At 48.9% G+C, this 18,909-nt stretch overlaps 7 protein-coding genes across 7 annotated transcripts; 3 read left to right on the forward strand and 4 right to left on the reverse strand.

Annotated features, from left to right (window-relative positions):
- Positions 1–7: 7 nt before the first annotated feature.
- On the reverse strand, positions 8–1,635 carry BDV37DRAFT_285290 (Zn(II)2Cys6 transcription factor; the record flags this gene model as incomplete). The annotated part of the gene is made up of 3 exons (XM_032087689.1): positions 8–847; positions 907–1,499; positions 1,551–1,635. 3 exons carry the CDS (start codon positions 1,633–1,635, stop codon positions 8–10), a joined length of 1,518 nt encoding a protein of 505 aa, XP_031939205.1.
- Positions 1,636–2,448: 813 nt separating this feature from the next.
- BDV37DRAFT_253790 (GMC family oxidoreductase) lies at positions 2,449–4,459 on the forward strand. The gene is made up of 2 exons (XM_032082578.1): positions 2,449–2,736; positions 2,802–4,459. Exons 1-2 carry the CDS (start codon positions 2,695–2,697, stop codon positions 4,380–4,382), a joined length of 1,623 nt encoding a protein of 540 aa, XP_031939206.1. The 5' UTR covers positions 2,449–2,694; the 3' UTR covers positions 4,383–4,459.
- A 554-nt stretch (positions 4,460–5,013) lies between these two features.
- BDV37DRAFT_273336 (cytochrome P450) lies at positions 5,014–6,671 on the forward strand (the record flags this gene model as incomplete). The annotated part of the gene is made up of 3 exons (XM_032085036.1): positions 5,014–5,061; positions 5,110–5,606; positions 5,663–6,671. 3 exons carry the CDS (start codon positions 5,014–5,016, stop codon positions 6,669–6,671), a joined length of 1,554 nt encoding a protein of 517 aa, XP_031939207.1.
- Positions 6,672–7,724: 1,053 nt separating this feature from the next.
- BDV37DRAFT_295787 (major intrinsic protein-domain-containing protein) lies at positions 7,725–8,894 on the forward strand (the record flags this gene model as incomplete). Its single annotated transcript, XM_032089978.1, has 3 exons — positions 7,725–7,965; positions 8,028–8,735; positions 8,791–8,894. The coding sequence occupies 3 exons, from the start codon at positions 7,725–7,727 to the stop codon at positions 8,892–8,894; spliced, it is 1,053 nt and encodes a 350-aa protein (XP_031939208.1).
- Positions 8,895–8,953: 59 nt separating this feature from the next.
- BDV37DRAFT_253796 (OPT oligopeptide transporter protein-domain-containing protein) lies at positions 8,954–11,938 on the reverse strand. The gene is made up of 10 exons (XM_032082579.1): positions 11,819–11,938; positions 11,468–11,760; positions 11,136–11,410; positions 10,876–11,090; positions 10,668–10,826; positions 10,503–10,600; positions 10,118–10,444; positions 9,872–10,054; positions 9,243–9,821; positions 8,954–9,180 (listed from the first exon to the last, which is right to left on the reverse strand). The coding sequence occupies exons 1-10, from the start codon at positions 11,904–11,906 to the stop codon at positions 9,118–9,120; spliced, it is 2,280 nt and encodes a 759-aa protein (XP_031939209.1). The 5' UTR covers positions 11,907–11,938; the 3' UTR covers positions 8,954–9,117.
- A 3,503-nt stretch (positions 11,939–15,441) lies between these two features.
- On the reverse strand, positions 15,442–15,729 carry BDV37DRAFT_285295 (uncharacterized protein; the record flags this gene model as incomplete). The annotated part of the gene is made up of 2 exons (XM_032087690.1): positions 15,442–15,550; positions 15,611–15,729. 2 exons carry the CDS (start codon positions 15,727–15,729, stop codon positions 15,442–15,444), a joined length of 228 nt encoding a protein of 75 aa, XP_031939210.1.
- Positions 15,730–17,830: 2,101 nt separating this feature from the next.
- BDV37DRAFT_285296 (uncharacterized protein) lies at positions 17,831–18,217 on the reverse strand (the record flags this gene model as incomplete). The annotated part of the gene is made up of 1 exon (XM_032087691.1): positions 17,831–18,217. The coding sequence occupies one exon, from the start codon at positions 18,215–18,217 to the stop codon at positions 17,831–17,833; it is 387 nt and encodes a 128-aa protein (XP_031939211.1).
- Positions 18,218–18,909: the final 692 nt, after the last annotated feature.

The following is an 18,909-nucleotide window of genomic DNA, read 5'->3' on the forward strand; positions in this document are numbered from 1 at the left end:
GGAGCTATCAGTCCTCCTTGAGCAGGGTCTGCAGCTGCCTTGCCATAACCTGTCCACGATCAGAGTCACTATACTGAGCACCTGCTCTCCAGACTTTCTGCAGGCGGTAGTGTGCCAGAGAAATAGGCCCGCCTTGTCGGGTGTTTGCTACCTGGAAAAGCTTAGCTTGGACGATCTGCTTCGCTTCATGTAGGACGGCCACTGAGCCCACGACTAATAGCGGCCACAGATAGTAGAACGAAAACCACTCGTCAACAACCAATGCTGTAATGATCTCCAGGCCTCGTAGAAGATACAATTCCATCGACTGGACCCAGTCGGTCAAGGAGCACCTGGGATCTGCGTGTACAAGTAGAATTCGGATCGCCACAGCATAGAGTCTTCCGACGTGGTTCTCTGAATTAGACGTTTGCTGGTTGTCGATCGTCTTCTCCCAATGAACCACCATATCTTGCAATCGAGACCACGTCTCAAACTCAGCAGTGGTGGCCAGGGGTGACGATTGAGCCAGCTTTGTAATATCAAGAACCAGAAGAAAAAACTTATAGGACGCATCCAGAACCGGCTGGGTGGACGTCAGGGTCCCTGGGGGGATGTCGTCTGGGTGATCTGGGTCGGAAAAATAGCCCTCCAGATTTAAATCGCCCTTGATAAGAGGCAGGCAGTCGACTGAAGGATCAAACAGGGCGAGAAGAGCGGCGTGATACAGGAATGATTCTACGCAAATGCGTTCAAAGACAATAGCCTCTTGCGAGGCGTTTCGGGGTTTAGGCCTGCGAAGGGACAACATCTGGCCTGAGGCCAGCACATGAGACCTGGCCTGAGGCATCGCATCGCAGCGAGAGTTCTTTGGAGTGTTTAGCCGGGGCATGGAGGGCAGCAAGGGTTTCGAAAGGGGGCGCCTACTTCAAAAAGACACAACAAGGTGGTCGTGGCCAGAAGCCAATCCTCAGTACCGGTATGTCGTCCTTCCATTAGAGCCGTCTTTATGCTTGTTATGGCAAATAGGTAGCTTTGTAGAGCCAGCGATTGGAGATTGGATGATTGCGATGACATCTTCATTCCAGTGAGAGCAATTAGGGCTCCCATGAGAGGAGGGTGAGCAAGGGCCAGGCGGGCGATGTGAAAGTCTTGGGAATACCTGGATAACGAAGTCTGCCGGACAAGTTTCGGTGACATGGAGTGCGCGAAGAACCGGTATATCCGCAGATGCTCGTTCTTGTGAAACGGCTCGGGCATGCTGACAGGCGGCGGGAGAGACCGTCCTGGGCGGACATCAGACACAGTGACCGTGGTCATTGTGTGAGCTCCGTCGTCTGCATTGGTGGTGGCTGTTCCTGAAGCCGAGGAACATATCCGCTGCCGGGAGTCAGACGTTTTTCGATACCTTCGTCGGTCCACAGTCTGGGTGTCGGTAGTCCATCGACATTCAAAATCATTTCGAGTACAGCCTCCGCATCGGGGACGTTTCTCATCGCACTTCTTTCGGCGCCGCCGACCTACATGTTGTTAACATGCGCTGCTCCTCAAAGTTGGGGTGTTGGCCTTACATTCGGCACATCCACTTTTCGTTCTCAACCGAGCACCCGAGCTCAGGAGACGGTCCTGGTTAAGTTGACCGTCCAAATGCAGCATCGTAACACATAATACCAGCTTTGTAATTCGTCAAATTGGTCCGCGGCAATCAACCATAAAGGGAGCGTGAACGATGTTGGCCACAAACTCGAGTAAGAGCAAGAAGAAACAAATGATATGCGGCCGGCTACGGGAGACCACAAGAACCAGGATTGCCGATCTTGGTGCTATTGGTCACTAACCTGCCCTAACTATCGGCAAACGAGTGGGATAAAAACCTTTGGCCTTATACTACGCTCACATATATACGCTTGATTCAGGCAGACAAATAGGAATCCCCAACAAGCCTGCAACATTAGCCATTGCGATAGCCTGACGGTCATAGTTGGATCAGATTAACTATGCACGCGCGAGAGACATCGTCTGCCCCAATTCCACCTTCGTCAGCCATGCGTAGGGCAAGGGTCGACACTGAACGCGCGGCTCAACAGATGTCATGATAAACCTGCACAGTGCAACTGCTGCAGTGAAGACGAAGATCTGTGGTCCGGACCGGACGGGTGCGAAAGCTGGTGTCATAGAATGCTAAAACGGACAGCTTGATGGTGGATGTTGCCCCCCACAGAATAGAAGCAGCAATAAACAGGTACAAATGAAGAGAGCCAGGGTTTTTACTGATAGGAACCACAAGAGTCAAGCGACTTGTGTTGGTGGGGGCGCAGCGAGCAGAGACTATCGGAGGTGAGTCTAATGATCCTTGTAGCAGGCACCAAACCCTAGTCTAGTCAAGCATAGTAAGCACTAGCAAAGCCTATAAATGCCGCGGTCGCAGCCCGTTGGATCAGGGAGCATCCACGCTCCCCCCTTAGACAAAAGGTCGAACGCAAGTATTCTCATTTTCTTTACTCGGTTTCTCTCACCACCTCAGAAATCATGGCGTCTCAGCTTGACATGCCTTCAGAGGCAGACTATGTGATTGTCGGAGGGGGGACATCCGGACTAGTGCTCGCTGCTCGATTATCTGAGGGAAATGCCTCCCACTCTGTGATTGTTCTTGAGGCTGGGAAGAACCTCATCCAGGGCCCTCGAGTTTAGACCCCTGCCCTCTGGACCACTCTAATGGGGTCTGAAGCGGATTGGCAGTTTCAAACCACGCCGCAGGTATGTCTGCCCAAGCGTCGCGTGTCACACCGGACGATCAGACAGCTGCTAATTTTTGCTATCAGGCTACCTCAGGCGACCGAGTCATCAAGGAAACTCAGGGCAAGCTGCTTGGTGGCTCATCCGGCATCAACGGCCAGGCCTTTGTAGCACCTACGAAGGCGGGAATTGATGGCTGGGCGAAACTGGGCGCCACCAGTTGGACCTGGGAAACTCTGTCCCCGTACTATAAAAAAGCCTTCACGCTACAGCTTCCAGATGAAGCCACCCGAGACCATATCGGGATACACTGGGTGGACCCAAAGGTCAATGGAGACTCGGGTCCGATCAAGGTTTCTTTTCCCGCTGTGCGACAAGATCCACTCTCCAAGGCCTGGGTCGACACATTTCAAGAGATAGGATATGGAGTCACAGCTGATCCTTTCTCGGGAGTGCCTATTGGCGGTTACTCCAACCTCGCGGCCATCGATGCAGAAACAAAGACACGGAGTTATGCAGCCACCGGGTATGGTCTGCCTGCCATGCAGCGACCAAGCGTCCGTATTGTCACAGGTGCGATCGCTCGTCGGATAATTCTTTCCCAAGGAGAGTCCAGGGCAACAGCTACCGGGGTGGAAGCGAATGTCCAAGGGCAAACAGTCGTCATTAAAGCTAAGCAGGAGGTTATCCTTACTGCCGGCGCGCTCAACACTCCGAAGCTGCTCGAGCTGTCTGGAATCGGAAGCAAAGCCATTCTCGACCAGTTCAGTATCCCTGTAGTGATCGATAACGCTAATGTCGGTGAGAATCTCCAGGACCATCTCATGAGTGGGATCAGCTTCGAGGTGAAGCCGGGGGTTATGACTGGTGATCCACTGCTGCGACAGGAACCAGAGGCGATTCAGACTGCGATGCAACTCTACGCAGAGCACAAAGCAGGGCCTATGACCATAGGAGGAGTGCAATCCTGTGCCTACATGCCTATGATTGGCTATCACGGGCAACAGGAAGCTAAGCGGGCCCATCTCGATAGCTTCCTCGGCCGCCCAGACGATCGGGAGAAAGTGATCCGAGACATTTACGCGGAGCGGGATACACCTACCTGCTCGACGTTTATGTTCCTTGCTCAGGCAAACCTTCATCAAACCGGGAAGAGCTTCGTTGGCCAGGAGCTTCTGCCTGGAAACTTTCTGAGCCTGGGCCTCTCCCAAAGTCTTCCTTTCTCTCGCGGAATAGTGCACATTGCCTCTTCGGACCCAAATGGGCCCCCGATAATCGATCTTCGCTACTTCTCAAACCCATTAGACTTTGATATCATGGCCCGTAATCTATTAGACGTGGAACGACTCCACGGTCTGAAGCCTATTTCCGAATATCTAGTAGTCGACGGGCCACGGAATCACCCTGACGCTTTCCTCACCGATCTTGAATCAGCAAAAAGGTATCTTCGCGATACAGCCACTACTAGCTACCATTCCAGTGGTACAGCGGCTATGCTTCCTCGGGAGAAAGGAGGGGTGGTAGATGAGAATATGCGTGCGTATGGAACCACGAACTTGCGTGTCTGTGATGCCAGTATCTTTCCTCTGATTCCTGCAGCGAACATCATGTCTACGGTGTATGCTGTAGCAGAGAGAGCAGCGGATATCATCAAAACTGATGCGTAACTCATGTCAATCTTCTCCTATCCTCTCAAAATACGGCTTATTTTTCTTATTTGACTTTGTGTGGAGCGTTGGATGGCAATTACATGTCCTATAATACAGCGCACTAGTTGACAAATATAGTTCCAATTGATACCTTTATGAGCCGTGTCCTGTATCTACTGTAGAATAAGAGCAATCGAGGGAAGAAACTATATTAAACGATATCCCTGTACCTGCGGATGCAGTCGGAGTCTCGGCGCAAGCCTAATACCGATATCTTATTATACGATCATCCCTGCACCTGCTTTGACATAAGCCCTAGAAACGGCCACTAAACGGCCTATATGAATCTATTCCCCTAGCCACCCAAGACGCCGGTGCTTAGGGCCTTTGTTCCCTTCTCAGCCACCAGCCAACCTTGGTTTGTCCATTCAGCCGGTTTTTCCTAATTCCCCTCCCCTAACATGCCCCGTCCTTCTTCTTTTTCTTCTTCTCCGTCGTCGTCTTGGTCTTGGTCTTGGTCTTATCATCTTCTTCTCATCTTCTGTCTTTCTTACTCCTAATGTAAGTCCCTAACATCCAGCGCGAAGACCTCGGCGGCCGCATCGCCATCGCTTTGGCGGCGGTCTGCCTCACCTCATTCCTCTACAAGATGATCAAGGTGCGACTGCGCTTTTATCTCCTCAGGCGACAGGGGATGGTACGTGACTATCCCTACTATCCATGGAATTTGAATAACCATTAGTAGCCAATGCCTCCCTGGGATCCTATCTTCGGAAATCTACGACTCATGCCCGGTCTCGCCAGAAAGTGTCCCAGTGATGCCTTACAATCCCAGTCATTTGCCCTGCTCTCGATGGAGCACCCAGGCCTGCAAAACGGCTTCTATATCGATCTCTGGCCATTTATGTGCCCGATGTTCGTCACTACTACCCCGCCTCTCGCCGTGCAGGCCTGCCAGACCTATAATTTGCCCAAACCGACCGATCTCCTGGCCCCATTCATCAACCCCATGACGGGCGGAAATAATTTCTTCACGACCAATGGGGCAGAGTGGAAGCATGATCGTGATCTGTTCAACCATGCTTTTAGCATGACGGCGACGTTGGGCCACGTGGATTATATACTGGACGAAGCAGAGGTCTATGTCGGGATTCTCCGCGAACTCACCCAGAGTGGCGACACCTCCTCGATGGACCAGCTTGCCTGTAATTATATGATGGATGTCATTGGTAATATCACATTGTAATAAGCTCTTTTCTGACGTGATGCTTGAACACAGTCACTGACAGACCCGACAGGAATACGCGCTTCAACTACCAGACTGGACACAACCCCATCGCTGCATCAATGCGTGACACCATTGACCTGGAATGCGGACGTGAAGGGGAGAACAACCCTTTTCGACGCTGGAACTTCTACCGGCTGTATCGTCAATGGCGTAATAGCCGTACCATGGATCGCTATATCGGTCTGCAGCTTGAAAAGCGCTATCAGGAATGGTTGCAGCATGACCAGACCACGACCCGGGGTAAATCTATCATAGACATCGTCATTGCTGAGTATATGAAGACCCGACCCACGAGCCAAACCTATAACTCGACCCTGGACCCGGAGTGTAAGTCCTGGGCCGTTATACAAATCCGCCTTTTTCTTTTCGTCGGACACGACTCCACTGCTGTGACTATTATCTACTGCCTCTACCTTCTCTCAAACCATCCCGAGACTCTTGCCAAGATACGTCTGGAACATGCGCAGATCTTTGGTTCCAAGACTAGCGTTGCAACGCAGATTAAACAGCATCCCGAGATGATCAACCAAATGCCTTATACCCATGCCGTTATTAAAGAGACACTCCGCCTCTTTCCGCCAGCGAATGGCCTCCGATTCGGCCGTCCGGGTGTTTCTCTCACTGACACCCACAGTCCTGATGGAAGGACTTTCCCGGTGGACGGCTGCGCGGTCTGGATTGTACATACCGCTATCCAACGAAACACAGGTTACTGGCCCTATCCGCACAATTTTATTCCCGATCGCTGGCTTGTCCAGCCCGGGCACGAGCTTTATCCACCGACGGGCGAGCGCGGGGCGCGAGACTGTGTAGGGCAGAACATGGCATTTCTGGGTATCAAGATTACGCTGGCCATGGCGGTACGGGAGTTCGACTTTGACAGTCAGTATGAGTGGGATCGCGAGAATCCAGAGACCGGAGCAGTGCGGACCATGTTCGGCGAGAGGGCGTATCTGGTGGCCAAGGGAGCGGCACATCCAGCCCAGGGCTACCCATGTAAGGTTCGACTGGCGGCATGATCGTTTGTTTAGTACTACGTATAAATTGTATATGCTTGGGAACAGTGTCTGCAACGATCTCCCGTAATAACACCCTTCCCAGCACAAGAACAAGATGGCCATCCCTCCCTACCAGCCGTAGAAACCATAAGCCAAAGCCTCGGGACAGGTGTTAGCTTACCGTTATTAGGCATTTTTGGAGATATCAACCGCTACGTACTTTCGACGTGTCATTTGTTGTCATTTTGAAAGCATCTACTCGACAGATCAGATGTAAGTGTACAAGATGCAATCATGCTATAGAAATTAACATATAAAGTCGTGTCTAGAGCCCAATTATTCATGACCATGGCCGCACCACCACGTCCCCTTCCTCATCTCGGCCCGTCTTACGATAGCTCTCCTTGGTCGATGGTAGCTGTGGCCCAGATGAATACGGGGATTGGCCAAGATTGTATCACCATAAATGATAGATCGAAGTCCGATGAATGGCACACCACGGGGCTGTGATAGAAACAAGCGGTCAAGATCCCTCTGCATAGGGTGTACATAGGATAGTCAATTGCAGGACTATACCTATCAGTCGATGGCGTTTAATATGAAGTATGTAACTCCCTTGGTCCAACAGGAGGTTGATATGAGCATTTCAGGTGATTATTCATCCCGATCTAAGCTTTATCTAATCCTTACGTGATCCACAACAAATTAAGCAAATTTAAACTTTAGACCTAACCGGTGTCAGGCGCCGCTAATTTTTTGACACGTATAATAGCTAGAGATAGGGGTTCTTGAGACTAACTTACAATGCAGGTCGTGCTCTCTTCAGCTGGTAGGAGATTGAGCTTTCAAAAAATAGCAACACTTTCGTGGTTCTTTGTAACAGTCGACGTGGTGAGTGAACGGTACCGACAGTCGTGAGGTCATCCAAGATTTAGGGCCCGAGAATCGCTGACTACAACCACGTCGAGACTAAATCTATCCATAATTTACACCTCGCTTTGTTGGCTAATATTCGGCGATCAGGAATACAATAGAAGTTTTTGATCCTTCCAACAAGACGTGTATCCTGCCATCATGGATACCACTACCTTTCCAGAAAGTGCCAACATGCCACGTCCTATGCCCGTTATACAGCCCTTCGCCGGAAGGATCGGAGGCAACCAAGCGCTTGTAGTCGACCGCCATGATCCTAGCAATGCGGACCTCTTGAAGAAGACGCCCGATGCGGCGCCGCTGATGACAGTTCGTGAAGGGTTCGACCTGCGCGGATTCTGGGACATTGACCTTTGGAAGTTCGGCTTCGTCGAATGCATGGGTGGGCGCTATCAAGACGGGCATTGAACCTCCAATTACGGGAAAGCTTACTCAACCCACCAGGTACTATGATGATGGTCTTCGTAACCTCTTGGATGGCCATACGACCACCTTCCGCGTCGGCGAATGTCACTCCGACTACACCAGCCGGCGTGTACTCTACCGCGGCATTCTTGGGACCAATATTCGGCGGTCTTAGCAATTGGATGTTCCTGACTCTGTTCATTTTCTCTTTTTCGAACGTCAGTGGCAGCCATCTCAACCCGACCATTACTCTGGCCACCTTTTTCGCCCGTTTAATATCACTTCCTCGAATGGTTATTTACCTCCTCGGTCAAACCCTTGGCGGTGCTTTGGCTGGCTTCATGCTTCGAAGCGCCTATGGGTCCAGGGACTTCACCGTAGGAGGTTGTTCAGTGAACACCAGTTTGGTACCTGTAGACGAGGCATTCTTGCTCGAATTTATCTTCTCCTTAGTACTGATTTTCCTCTCTTTCGGTGTTGGCCTGGACCCAAGACAGGGTTCTATTTATGGCGCTGCGCTGTCTCCCTTCCTAGTCGGTATGACTCTAGGCGTTCTGAGCTGGGGCTCATCCTTCAGCCGCGCTGGCTATGCTGGGGCTTGTGAGTATACCATAGACGCACAACTATTGGCCAATTTAAACAGAAAGGATACGCTGACACATTGTCTACATGGCAGCGTTAAACCCGGCCCGGTGCTTTGGTGTGTATGTAGCCACCAGCTATCCGGGATACCATTGGATTCACTGGGTACGTACTGGAGATGAACTTATACATGCATGTCTAACATATTTCTCTGCACAAGGTCGGGCCTCTCGTCGCTTCAGTAGGGCACGGTATTGTCTACTTTATCGCGCCTCCTTGGGGGCATTAACGGTCACTTACGACGCAGCGGTGGCGGAAGGTTGAGATATTTATCAATACAAAATAAAAGACGTGTGTACATGTACATCCCGTCATTATGATTAATTCAATTGAGTCAGCTGTATGTACAATATGCAACTTCAATAATCTGCTCTTCTATCCACAACTAGCCGTCTCTTCTTTAACAATTCTATTAAAGCCCCTGGTATGTATGCTTCTATCAGAGGAGCTCCAGCACAGCCGGAATCATCGGTATCCCCCAGCACTATCATGCAAACTTCCCGCTATTCGGGATTGGGAGATATGAACAGCCTTTCCAGTCGCATGTATCCTATTTCTTGTCAGTTCCCTGGGTCCGCCAAATTCTAATATCAGAGTTAAAATAACACTCACCTTATAAACCTTGGTCCCCCACCAACTGAAATGCGATGAAGCCCCCGAGAAAAAGATAGCAAAGAAAATCACCACCCCAGCGACGGAAACAGAGGAATCCAGAGCAGCACTCAGTACGAAGTTATACTTATACCACCACGCATACAGACGCCTCCTCACAATCCACCCAAAGGCTAGCCCCACAAGCGCCCAACTTCCATATGTCGTGCCCGTGGCAGGCGGGAGATAGTTCAGTCCGCCGAGGAACAGGGGAACGTGAACTTTCTGTAAGATGAGGTTCTTCGGATACCGCTGTCTAGCAAAGAACACCACCACGGGAAGCACAGCGCCGATGATAAAGAAATATAGCAGCGAGTGGTATCCGATCTCATTGTTGAAGAAGCGACGCGGTCCGATCGCACCCCAGATCAGACTCGTGTTGAAATGCGTTCGGGAGAACGGACAGCTGAATCCATTCACTGCGTCGGTTGTGCAGACGCCTTCGATGTTGCCCAGGCCCCAGTTGAGCACGCAGACACTGCTTAACGTGCCGGCTATAATGCCTCCACATTGTGCGATGAAGAGTTTTCGTGGCGGGATCTAGTGAAAAGGTTAGTTTAACGTGAATGGCTTTCACAAGGGGCACGAACGTTGAAGTAGATTCCTAATTTCATATCCTGGCAGAAGTAGAGACCCTTGATTGTGGTCACGTAGCCGAGGTTGAAGAACCAGATGTTGGCGAGAACACGGCCCTCGAAGACAAAGCCGGCTACAATTCGGCAGAAGATGTCGATGTTGATTTTCTGGTTCGCTGTTGCATAGACCAAGGCAAGCTATGGAGGCAATGTTAGTGATTCATACTGCACAGGTCTGACCCACAGGCGGTAGTCACCTACCGGAGAAAAGAAAAATAGAGCAACAGCACACGCCAGTAATGCACCGTACCAACGCAGCTCCACATCCCAATATTCAACGGAAAAGATCGCGAGAAACAACGCCAAGACGGTGGTGCAAAGATACCACCCCATTGGCACTTCCGCGTTCGGCGAATGGTCTGAGGCAAAAAGCTCTCTTATGTTGCCCTTTGCGAATTTTTGTCGTACGCGGCGCATAGCATCCCCAATCTCCTGTCGCTTCTCGAGGAACATCCAGACCACGAGCGAGGTTAGGGTTGCAAATGATAAGCCGAACATATTTAACGCATAGGTCACGGGCATGAAGACCTATGGTAGTTAGCAAGACCGTTTGATGGTGCCAGGTCCTGTTCTAGATAGTTCATACCGGTGAGTATGCTTCATATTTAGCCACGTCCAACTGATATCTTGAGGCCTTGTTCACGATCTTCGCAGCCTTGTATGTGCTACCTGTATTGTCGAACACTATTGGTGTGACCGTTAGAGCCATATTTTGAGGCAAATATTGTACACTTTATCGGGTGGTTTATACCGGAAGAACTTTGGAAGGGAAGGTATGCGGAGTACCATGTATTAGTATAGTAACAGGCAACGGCGACGATCCAGATCCAGAACACTAGTGCTCCGAAGACATTGATGATAGCCCAGGATGGGACGACGAGGGGAGATCCCACATAGGAAATTTGACTCCCTATACGATTGTCAGCGCTATGGCACGAAACCTGAATGGGCACACGCACAATCGAAAGTGAGTGGCAAGAGACCCATGCCGCTCTTCATCCCAAACAGCTGGTTCACAACTGTGTTCTTTGGGGCGATCCAGCACGGGAAAGCAAAGTAGCTCAGCGCAGGAAAGATGAAATCTGGAAACCAGTACCAGCAGAACGAGATGCAGAAGACCAAGCTGAAAAAGGCATAACGGGATATCTTCCAGGTTGTGTAGCCGAAGCTTTCACTGCACTCGGTTAGATGCTTCACAGGTAGCATTAGGCCCACTCACATTGCCTGAGCATCCTTCTCTTTTGATCCATGGAGCGTCGATGTGAGCGCTGAGGTGCCCAGGAGTCCCGGCCACACGAGTTCATGAGGTAAAACGACAAGCGATCGAAATATTCCCGCCAGCGACAATCCAACGAAGAAGCCTGCCATTGTCATGAGGATCTGAAATCCCCACCCAGCCTTATAGCCGAAGAACATTTGTTGTTCGGTCAAGACATCCGCCCCGAGGCGAACGTAGATACTTAAATTCGACATGACGTATACCAGGATGTGCTCCTATTCGTATAGCCCGGGTCAGTATCAACATCTTCAATATGATTCGCAAGTGTTTACCTTCTTATTAAAAGGGCCCGGGTTGAGGTTGAACGACCACGCGCCAAGCGGAACATTCCAACTTGGGATGGCTTTCTCCCAAAGCTTCCCGAGAGGATAAGCCAGCAAAAGTACGACCGCCGATGAGATGGTGATGGATGGGTTTCTCAAGGTATACAACGTGTTCAGACCGCTGACAACAATGCAGAATCCAATTCCCAGCACCCACATCCGCATCGTCAGGACGGGCTCTGTTGGATCGTCGTCGTCCGGGTCAATGCCCGCTGCTCGTAAAATCTCGCCGACGGAAGAGTCTGTGATGTTTATCATTAGCGAAAGCGAACCGATGTTGATGGAGTGGTAGCGCTTTACTGTCATCTTTCTCCGTAGCGTTTGACTTATCCCCCAGCTCCGGCTCTGGCTGTGCGTTGGCAATCGCTTCCTTGCACTCGACGGCCATGGCTCAAGTTTTGATTTGAACCAGGAACGGGGACATCGGCCGGATCAGATATGATTGATATATTTATCAGATAAGATCTAATCTTAACATGTGGCAGAACTGGAAAGGGGATGAAAAATCCAACGATCGGAACTTCTCGGTGGAAAGGATCTGTCCATCGCACAATCTGTCGGTCAAATTCCGGTGACTCCAGCCTTGTGGGACAACAGGCAGCTCTAGTCTCAGTCCCCCGAAATTAGATAGGCCGAGTGGGGACATCATATCATCGCATGTTTTGCCTGCCACAAGGAATCAGATAAGGGCGAGATCCCTGCCAGGTTAGACCTCTCCTGCGCTATATGGAATATACACGCCTTGGCCGTTTACACAGCGCTCACCCCTTGCAACGTTACCCTGCTTTTGTGCGCTCTTTTCTACAAATATTATCATTCAAATCTGTGAGAAGCTGTTTCCATGGCCGGGTCAGCCCTATGCCGAACAAGACTCGGCTAAGCTTTGTAGGGCTGAGGTTGGTCCACGGGTTACCGCATTGGGATGGTTCCGTGGAGAACCGGCAATCAGAGCCATGTTGGTGGACCCGAAGAAATTCTTCTGCCTAGGATGGAGGCATTTATTCCCTCATGCACGGATACTAACTCGAATCTCGGACCGTGCATTATCCTACTGCTACAGCCAAAGACCATCTCATGACGTTCATACAGGGGAAATGGTTTCGAAACGTTAGGCCTAGACAGGCGTTGAACAGCGAGAAGCTCAGACGAAGAGCAAGATAAGTTGGTACAGAAGAGGGGGGCCATGAGTTAGAGGCAATGGGCAAGACCAGGGATTCGTTTTCGAACGGTGGCTACCAATAATTATCCATGTTAGAGTCATTGATACGACCCTCATTAGCACTATCGCTGCACTACCCCGGAACTGGAAATAGACCCCGCTTCGGTTGATTGATTAATACGGTTTATCAGATTGTTAGCCCGTTCCTTATAGGGCTACCGAGGTTTCAAATTGTCACTCTGGGCAAAATGGATATACTACGGCTTCTATCCTTTACTCCTACGCAGCATAGACTGCATACAGACTTGGTGAATGACTATTTACTTAAGAATTACATAACGACCTTGGTCAGGTTACATTGATTTTCTACGGCGTCAAGAGGGGAGGATTATCATGCTGGTATACCCAAGTACCCAACTCTGCTCAGGATTCGCCCCAACCACATCTAGCCAACCAGGGTATTTTCATATCCCACTTCGGATGAGCGGAATATTGGCGAAGTCACATAATTCTTACGATAGCATCTCATGTAAGACATCTGCCCCGCTAGACTCTGGCGCTAACAACCATCTGCATCCAGTTTTCATGTACCGAGCCTGCCGAGTTAAATTCACATCCAGGTTACATAACTAAAATGAGAGGCCGTTGTTCATACTACCCATACCGGAGTTATTATAATCGACACACAGCAACATGTATCTCGAAAAGGCGTAACGTAAGCCAAGGAACTGAGAGCATCTATCCACGACGGAATGATTGAAAGCACGGAGAATAGCTGGATACTGAATGAAATAAGACAAGGCAATTAATATAATCACACTCCAATCTCGAATATGAGCACAAGATGCTCAAGTAATTCCTTAGAAAGCCACGGGGATTAAGCACGCTGTGTTACGGTGGTACATTTCCTATTCTTCGCCAAAGACCTTCCGGAAGAGAACGTCGTTTCTCCGCGGATACAAGACCAATAGTTTGAATATGAAGAACACCACATTGTTGTAAACAAGCCCATATAATAGCAGGCTCCAGGGAAGATATCCCATCCAGCAGACTACAACCCCATTCGCTCATGAATCAGCTTCCCATAGCATATATTATCAGAAGGTGTTCTGTATACGGTGGGTGCTATAGATAGACATAGAGGTCGGATTGATCCACTCGTGAGAGGCCAGCCAGCTGAAATGTGAAGGCATTCTGCAACTTTCGGTATGTCAGAAGACGGATGAATCGATTAGGCAGCCACATAAGGCTAAAGGTAGACCAGAAAAGCCGACCTCGATTCCAGGTAGCATTGGGAACGCGAATAGTGTTCTGCGCGTTGAAGGGCGAATATGTGATGAAAAACCCTGGTGAAGCAGACAAAAACGCGGTACTCATGACTCAGTCTAGCAGCGATATACAGTTAGGTAATTATTCAAAACATGGTTGTGTTCATTAGCGAAGCGAGATTATGTTAACGTCGGGAGGTATGAATGTCTCAAGTCCCATAGTATGGTTTGGGTGTCAGGTCTAGATTTGGATTTGGGCTCTTGACTGCGCGGCAGATTATTGAAGCCAGATGGAAAATAACACTGGGTTAAAATATAGAATAAATATACCTGAACGACATCACAGTGGGCCAATTCGACGTGTCAATATAAAAATGATAACAATTGTGTCGAAGCTCTACTTGCCATCTGGTATGTCGGAAAACATGAATAGAGAGCTCTTTCGGCTGCAATCTTTACGCAAGAAACAGTCGTATATCGGAGATATAAGCTCTACCGTACGATACCAGATGTAATGTCCTGGTGAGCAACGGAGCTTTGTCCTTTGATGAGCCCACTGACTAGCAAAGTTTACCGTTCAGAACTATTTATGTAGATATGATAGGTCAAATAGGCAATCGAGCTGTAGCTCCAAGCCCTGCAGCCATGTCATCAGCCAGCAGAGCCAAGCTTTCCCTTTCTTCTGCAAGTTGCGCCTGCCGAGATGGCTTCAAACCTAAAGCGCTCGTTTGCGGCGATACTCAGCAACACGACTGGGTGCGGTAATGATTCTAAGTTTATGCTTCAACTTGTTTACTCAATCACCGCAACCATCTTCCTGACCCACTCAGTGGAGATTTTCCGACGATGCTGAGTAGGTTTACCGTTGTCACGGGCTCCCATAGCCGACAGGCTGAAACTTATGGTCGTTTAGCGACTGCATTGCCTAGTCACTCTCTTTATGCATCAACCATGCAGTTTACATACAACACCTGAAGTCGACAACGTGATATATATACAGATAAATTCAAACGCTCCAAAGGACGCAAGACAAACCGAAAACATGTAGTACAGTACCAGAATCAACAAGGGAACCGGAGATGATTGATGACCGTGGATGGCATGCATCCGCCGCTGGGTTGTAAGATGCTGCACCAGGTATTCACTCCCTCCCAAAAACCACCCATATAGGCACATGGGCCGAGTTCGTGTATATTCTCATTAGGACAGCAGTTGTGTGTCAGTCACAGTAAGACCGTTGGATGACGTGTCAGCTATTCCCCGCGGGTGACAGGCGATTATCGGCATCACTCGTAGCAACACGCACGCGTATTCAATCCGACATATGTACTCTTGATCACCTCTGCGATGCTCAGCAACGCTTAGTGGATTGCCCTTGCCGGAGCAACTCCCATTCACTGAACGGAAACAAAGTGTTGTGGTCGAAACAGGGGTATTAGGACGTAAGGTGGGATTATCCGGGGATTTATCGGGGTAAGCTGGTGGAAGACCGCAGTCTACAGGTCGTTGTCATTCCACTTTTGAGCCGCCTTTGCTTCTATGGCGTCTCTCTTCTTATTGCGATAAAGGAAATAACAGCAGACTCCGACCGCGATCAGGAATAAACTAGGGAAACGATCAGTCTCTCCCTCGGAGTATAACAATCGGGAACACCACTGTACTTACACCCCAACGATGATGCCAGGGACACCGCTCTTAGTGAAGTTACTCACAGGCTTCTCGCAGGCTGCAGAGTTGTCATCCTGACACTCGCGAATCCACAGGGATGATGCCATTGGAGGCATCTCGAGGGCGGATGCAGGGTGGATGGGATTGACGATCGGTTCGAGAACATGGGAAGAAGGAAGATTAAAAGGAAAGATCAGGGGCTGATCTGAGAAGGAAAGCAGGCAGGGCAATTCGAGAATTAATTAGCGCCAAACACGGTGGGAGTCTAATCTTAGTAGCGTCTGAGCAATGGTCCAATAACTACGGACTGTTTAAGGGGCTCTCCCACACTAGACGGAATGCGGATAAGAAATGTATCTAAAATTGACATTCTGAAACAAGGGCTCCTCAACTGAAAACGGCTTTCGATCAATCCAATTCCGAAGTCAATTGGCACTGCCATTTGGACAAGGTCTCTGCGGGTTTTGTTTCTGGAGGACTCCGTCCTGCGTACGTTTCTGTCATGTTTCTTCCTTTATTTTATTTTAGAAACAAATCTTGTCCATAAGATTACCCCTAGTCAGGTATTCAGGAGTACCGAGGTTACTAGGAGGAAGGTAGAAATCCTTCTACGCAAGCTCTGAGGACTCACTCAAATTCCTATGGGCCCCTCGTTTCACATCTTTTCCATGGGTAAATTCTCCCCAGGCTTAATCGGATGTCAAGAGCCCAAGGAATTGCTTGTTGGTGAACAGAATCTGGGGAAATTTTCTGCGACATGCCAAGACCCCTGGAAAAATGCAACATTTCCCTCTGATGCTTCGCCGATTGTTTAGATAATCAAATAAAGGGGGTGGGGTGAAAAAATAAACACAACAATACCTCAATGAATCCAAGTCAATGTATCTACACTTCTTCACCATAGTTCATATAGGTTTTGTGGACATTGTAACTTGTAGATGATGTCACTATGTCATGTGGACAAAGAATGCCCTACAGACATCGCACCAGTTAATCTACCTACTTATGAAAAGAATTACATCCGTCAACACAGAGCTGAGCTCACCTTGTAACATTCCCTGGCATCTCCCCACACAAGGCTAAGTCAGGGCTTCCATCGCACCTGACAGGGTTTGCGAGGGTTGATTGGTGGAGATGTAACCTCTTCCATCTCCAAGCAAGGGCGTCAATTGTACTCCGTAGGGCCAGGGGGAGCGATGCTTCAATAGCGTTATTTCATATCGATTGAAAAAAAAAAAATTATCTTCGAGCAATACGCCAGTGTCTTCCCGCCCTACGCGATCGGCCAGCTCTGTCGTAGAGTTCCAGTATACACTCATGCTAGCAGCGAAAGCCATTACCGGAGGGAGGCTGCGCTTTTAATTAATGCTCCTCAGACTGACAAAGGCAGAATAAACTCTCGACTCGGAATGTACAGAGTTTAGGCCTCCTTGAAGCTCCTTTCGTAGCCAGTGCGGGGCGGCGAGATGATCTTGACTTGTTTGGGATCTCCTGAAGATCTCATTAGAAAAAGAGAAATTAACCAGCCGTGGGGTGGCAGGCATACAGTCACATCTGATTTGAAGAGATCTGTGGATGGCATGACTCAAGTAATTATTGGATACGGAACATTGCCACAATAAACCGAGGAGCTAGAAACTCCTGATTTTCCTCTGGTATGTATAGAAGTGTAGCGATTTTGCACCATCTTTAGCCATGAGCTATTCTGACAAATGCTAATCCACACATAACTTTGGAGCTGCATGCTAGGGATTCCAGGTGAGTCTGTGAATAGAGATTCTCGGTTTTACTCTTACTTTCTCGTAGTAAGATAAATATGGCATTGTTGCTACTCCTACCTTACGAGGCACGCTGTATCCTATTGTGACCCCAGCTTACTGTGCTTACTATATGCACCCGTAGAGACTATTGCGGTCGCCTTTTTTGATCGATTACAATGTGTCATTAATCATTACTCACAAGCTTCTTCAGCTGGATCTCTTAGGAGTACCGACCAATACTCACTACTATTCGACTACATCTTTAAAGAATCCAAGATGAAGTTTTGCTAGGTCGTGTTCCTGACCCTAGGAAGAATACAAATAAAACAATAACCTAAAGAAACAGTGCGAAATATCCCATCTTCGTGTGCAATCCAAGCAACTGCTTCTGACAGAAGCATAGCTGTATGATAGGCACCTCCACTTGCAGAAATATGTACCCTTACTCATAATTTAACTATTTTTCGATGCAGACCACCACACCACGGTGTACATCCACCCAGGCCCCGCGCTCCAGGAACGACCAAGTATGTTCGTCGTCCAATGTGACTTTGACCTGAGGGTCGCTTTGAATTACGCGACAGAGCGTATCATGGTGAAATTTGATGAGCTGGACGCTTGTTGCAAAGATCTTGCCGTCTTGTTCAATATCTGAGCCGTCGAAGAGCTCTTGGATTGGGTGCGGTTTGCCGTCGGTTTCGACGTGGGCTTTAGCATTTGCGCCAGACCAGTCGTTGGAAAGCTGGATGGTCACACTGTCAGACCAGTCATAATAGAAAGGAGTAGCGGAGGCAGAGGTGGCGAGAACAGTGAAGAGAAGGCCAAGTGTGTTTGTGATCTTCATCTTGAATTATTGTTCGTAACACTACTTGATTTTGCGGTTTGAACTTGAGTGATAATTGCTTTGATATTTGTACTTAACCCATCGTTTCTTCATGCGAGATGGGATGGTCACCATTGCCGTATTTATACTTAGTTGTCATGCCGGCCGTCATATCAGAGTCAATTATATCATAGAACTGATACCACACCCTTAGTTCCATGGATAAAGAACAGAATAACATATAGTGGCAGTTTATTTAACTGCATACGGAAGAGTTACGCAATAAACGTAGTAAATGGTTTGTTGGGATTCAAACCAACTGAATTTTAAATCTCAACTCCAATCGCCACAAGAGTCAGTTTTTACTAATATACAGTCCTGATAGAGTCATGATGTCTACATTTGTATTGTACCCTGTTTCGTATTAAGCAGCAATATCTGTCCGCAGGTTTTCTAGTGCCTAAAACAAAAGAAATTCGTAGGCTGAGCAACCTTCTGCTTGGGCGGGCCACATCAATTCTGATCAACTCGTGGCCAAGATGTGTGTTCTCCGGTTGAGATTCTCGTGTCACTACAAGAAAGCCATATGTACACGCATGTCTCGTTGTCATGTATACTCCAGAGTATATTCTAGACGTCAATTAAAGTTATCTGACGGTTTATCCGCCCGGTGCCGCGACCGCAACCGTCGATGACTGAACCATATCCATCCA

Source organism: Aspergillus pseudonomiae (genome assembly GCF_009193645.1).
Source record: "Aspergillus pseudonomiae strain CBS 119388 unplaced genomic scaffold BDV37scaffold_58, whole genome shotgun sequence".
Lineage (NCBI taxonomy): Eukaryota > Fungi > Ascomycota > Eurotiomycetes > Eurotiales > Aspergillaceae > Aspergillus > Aspergillus pseudonomiae.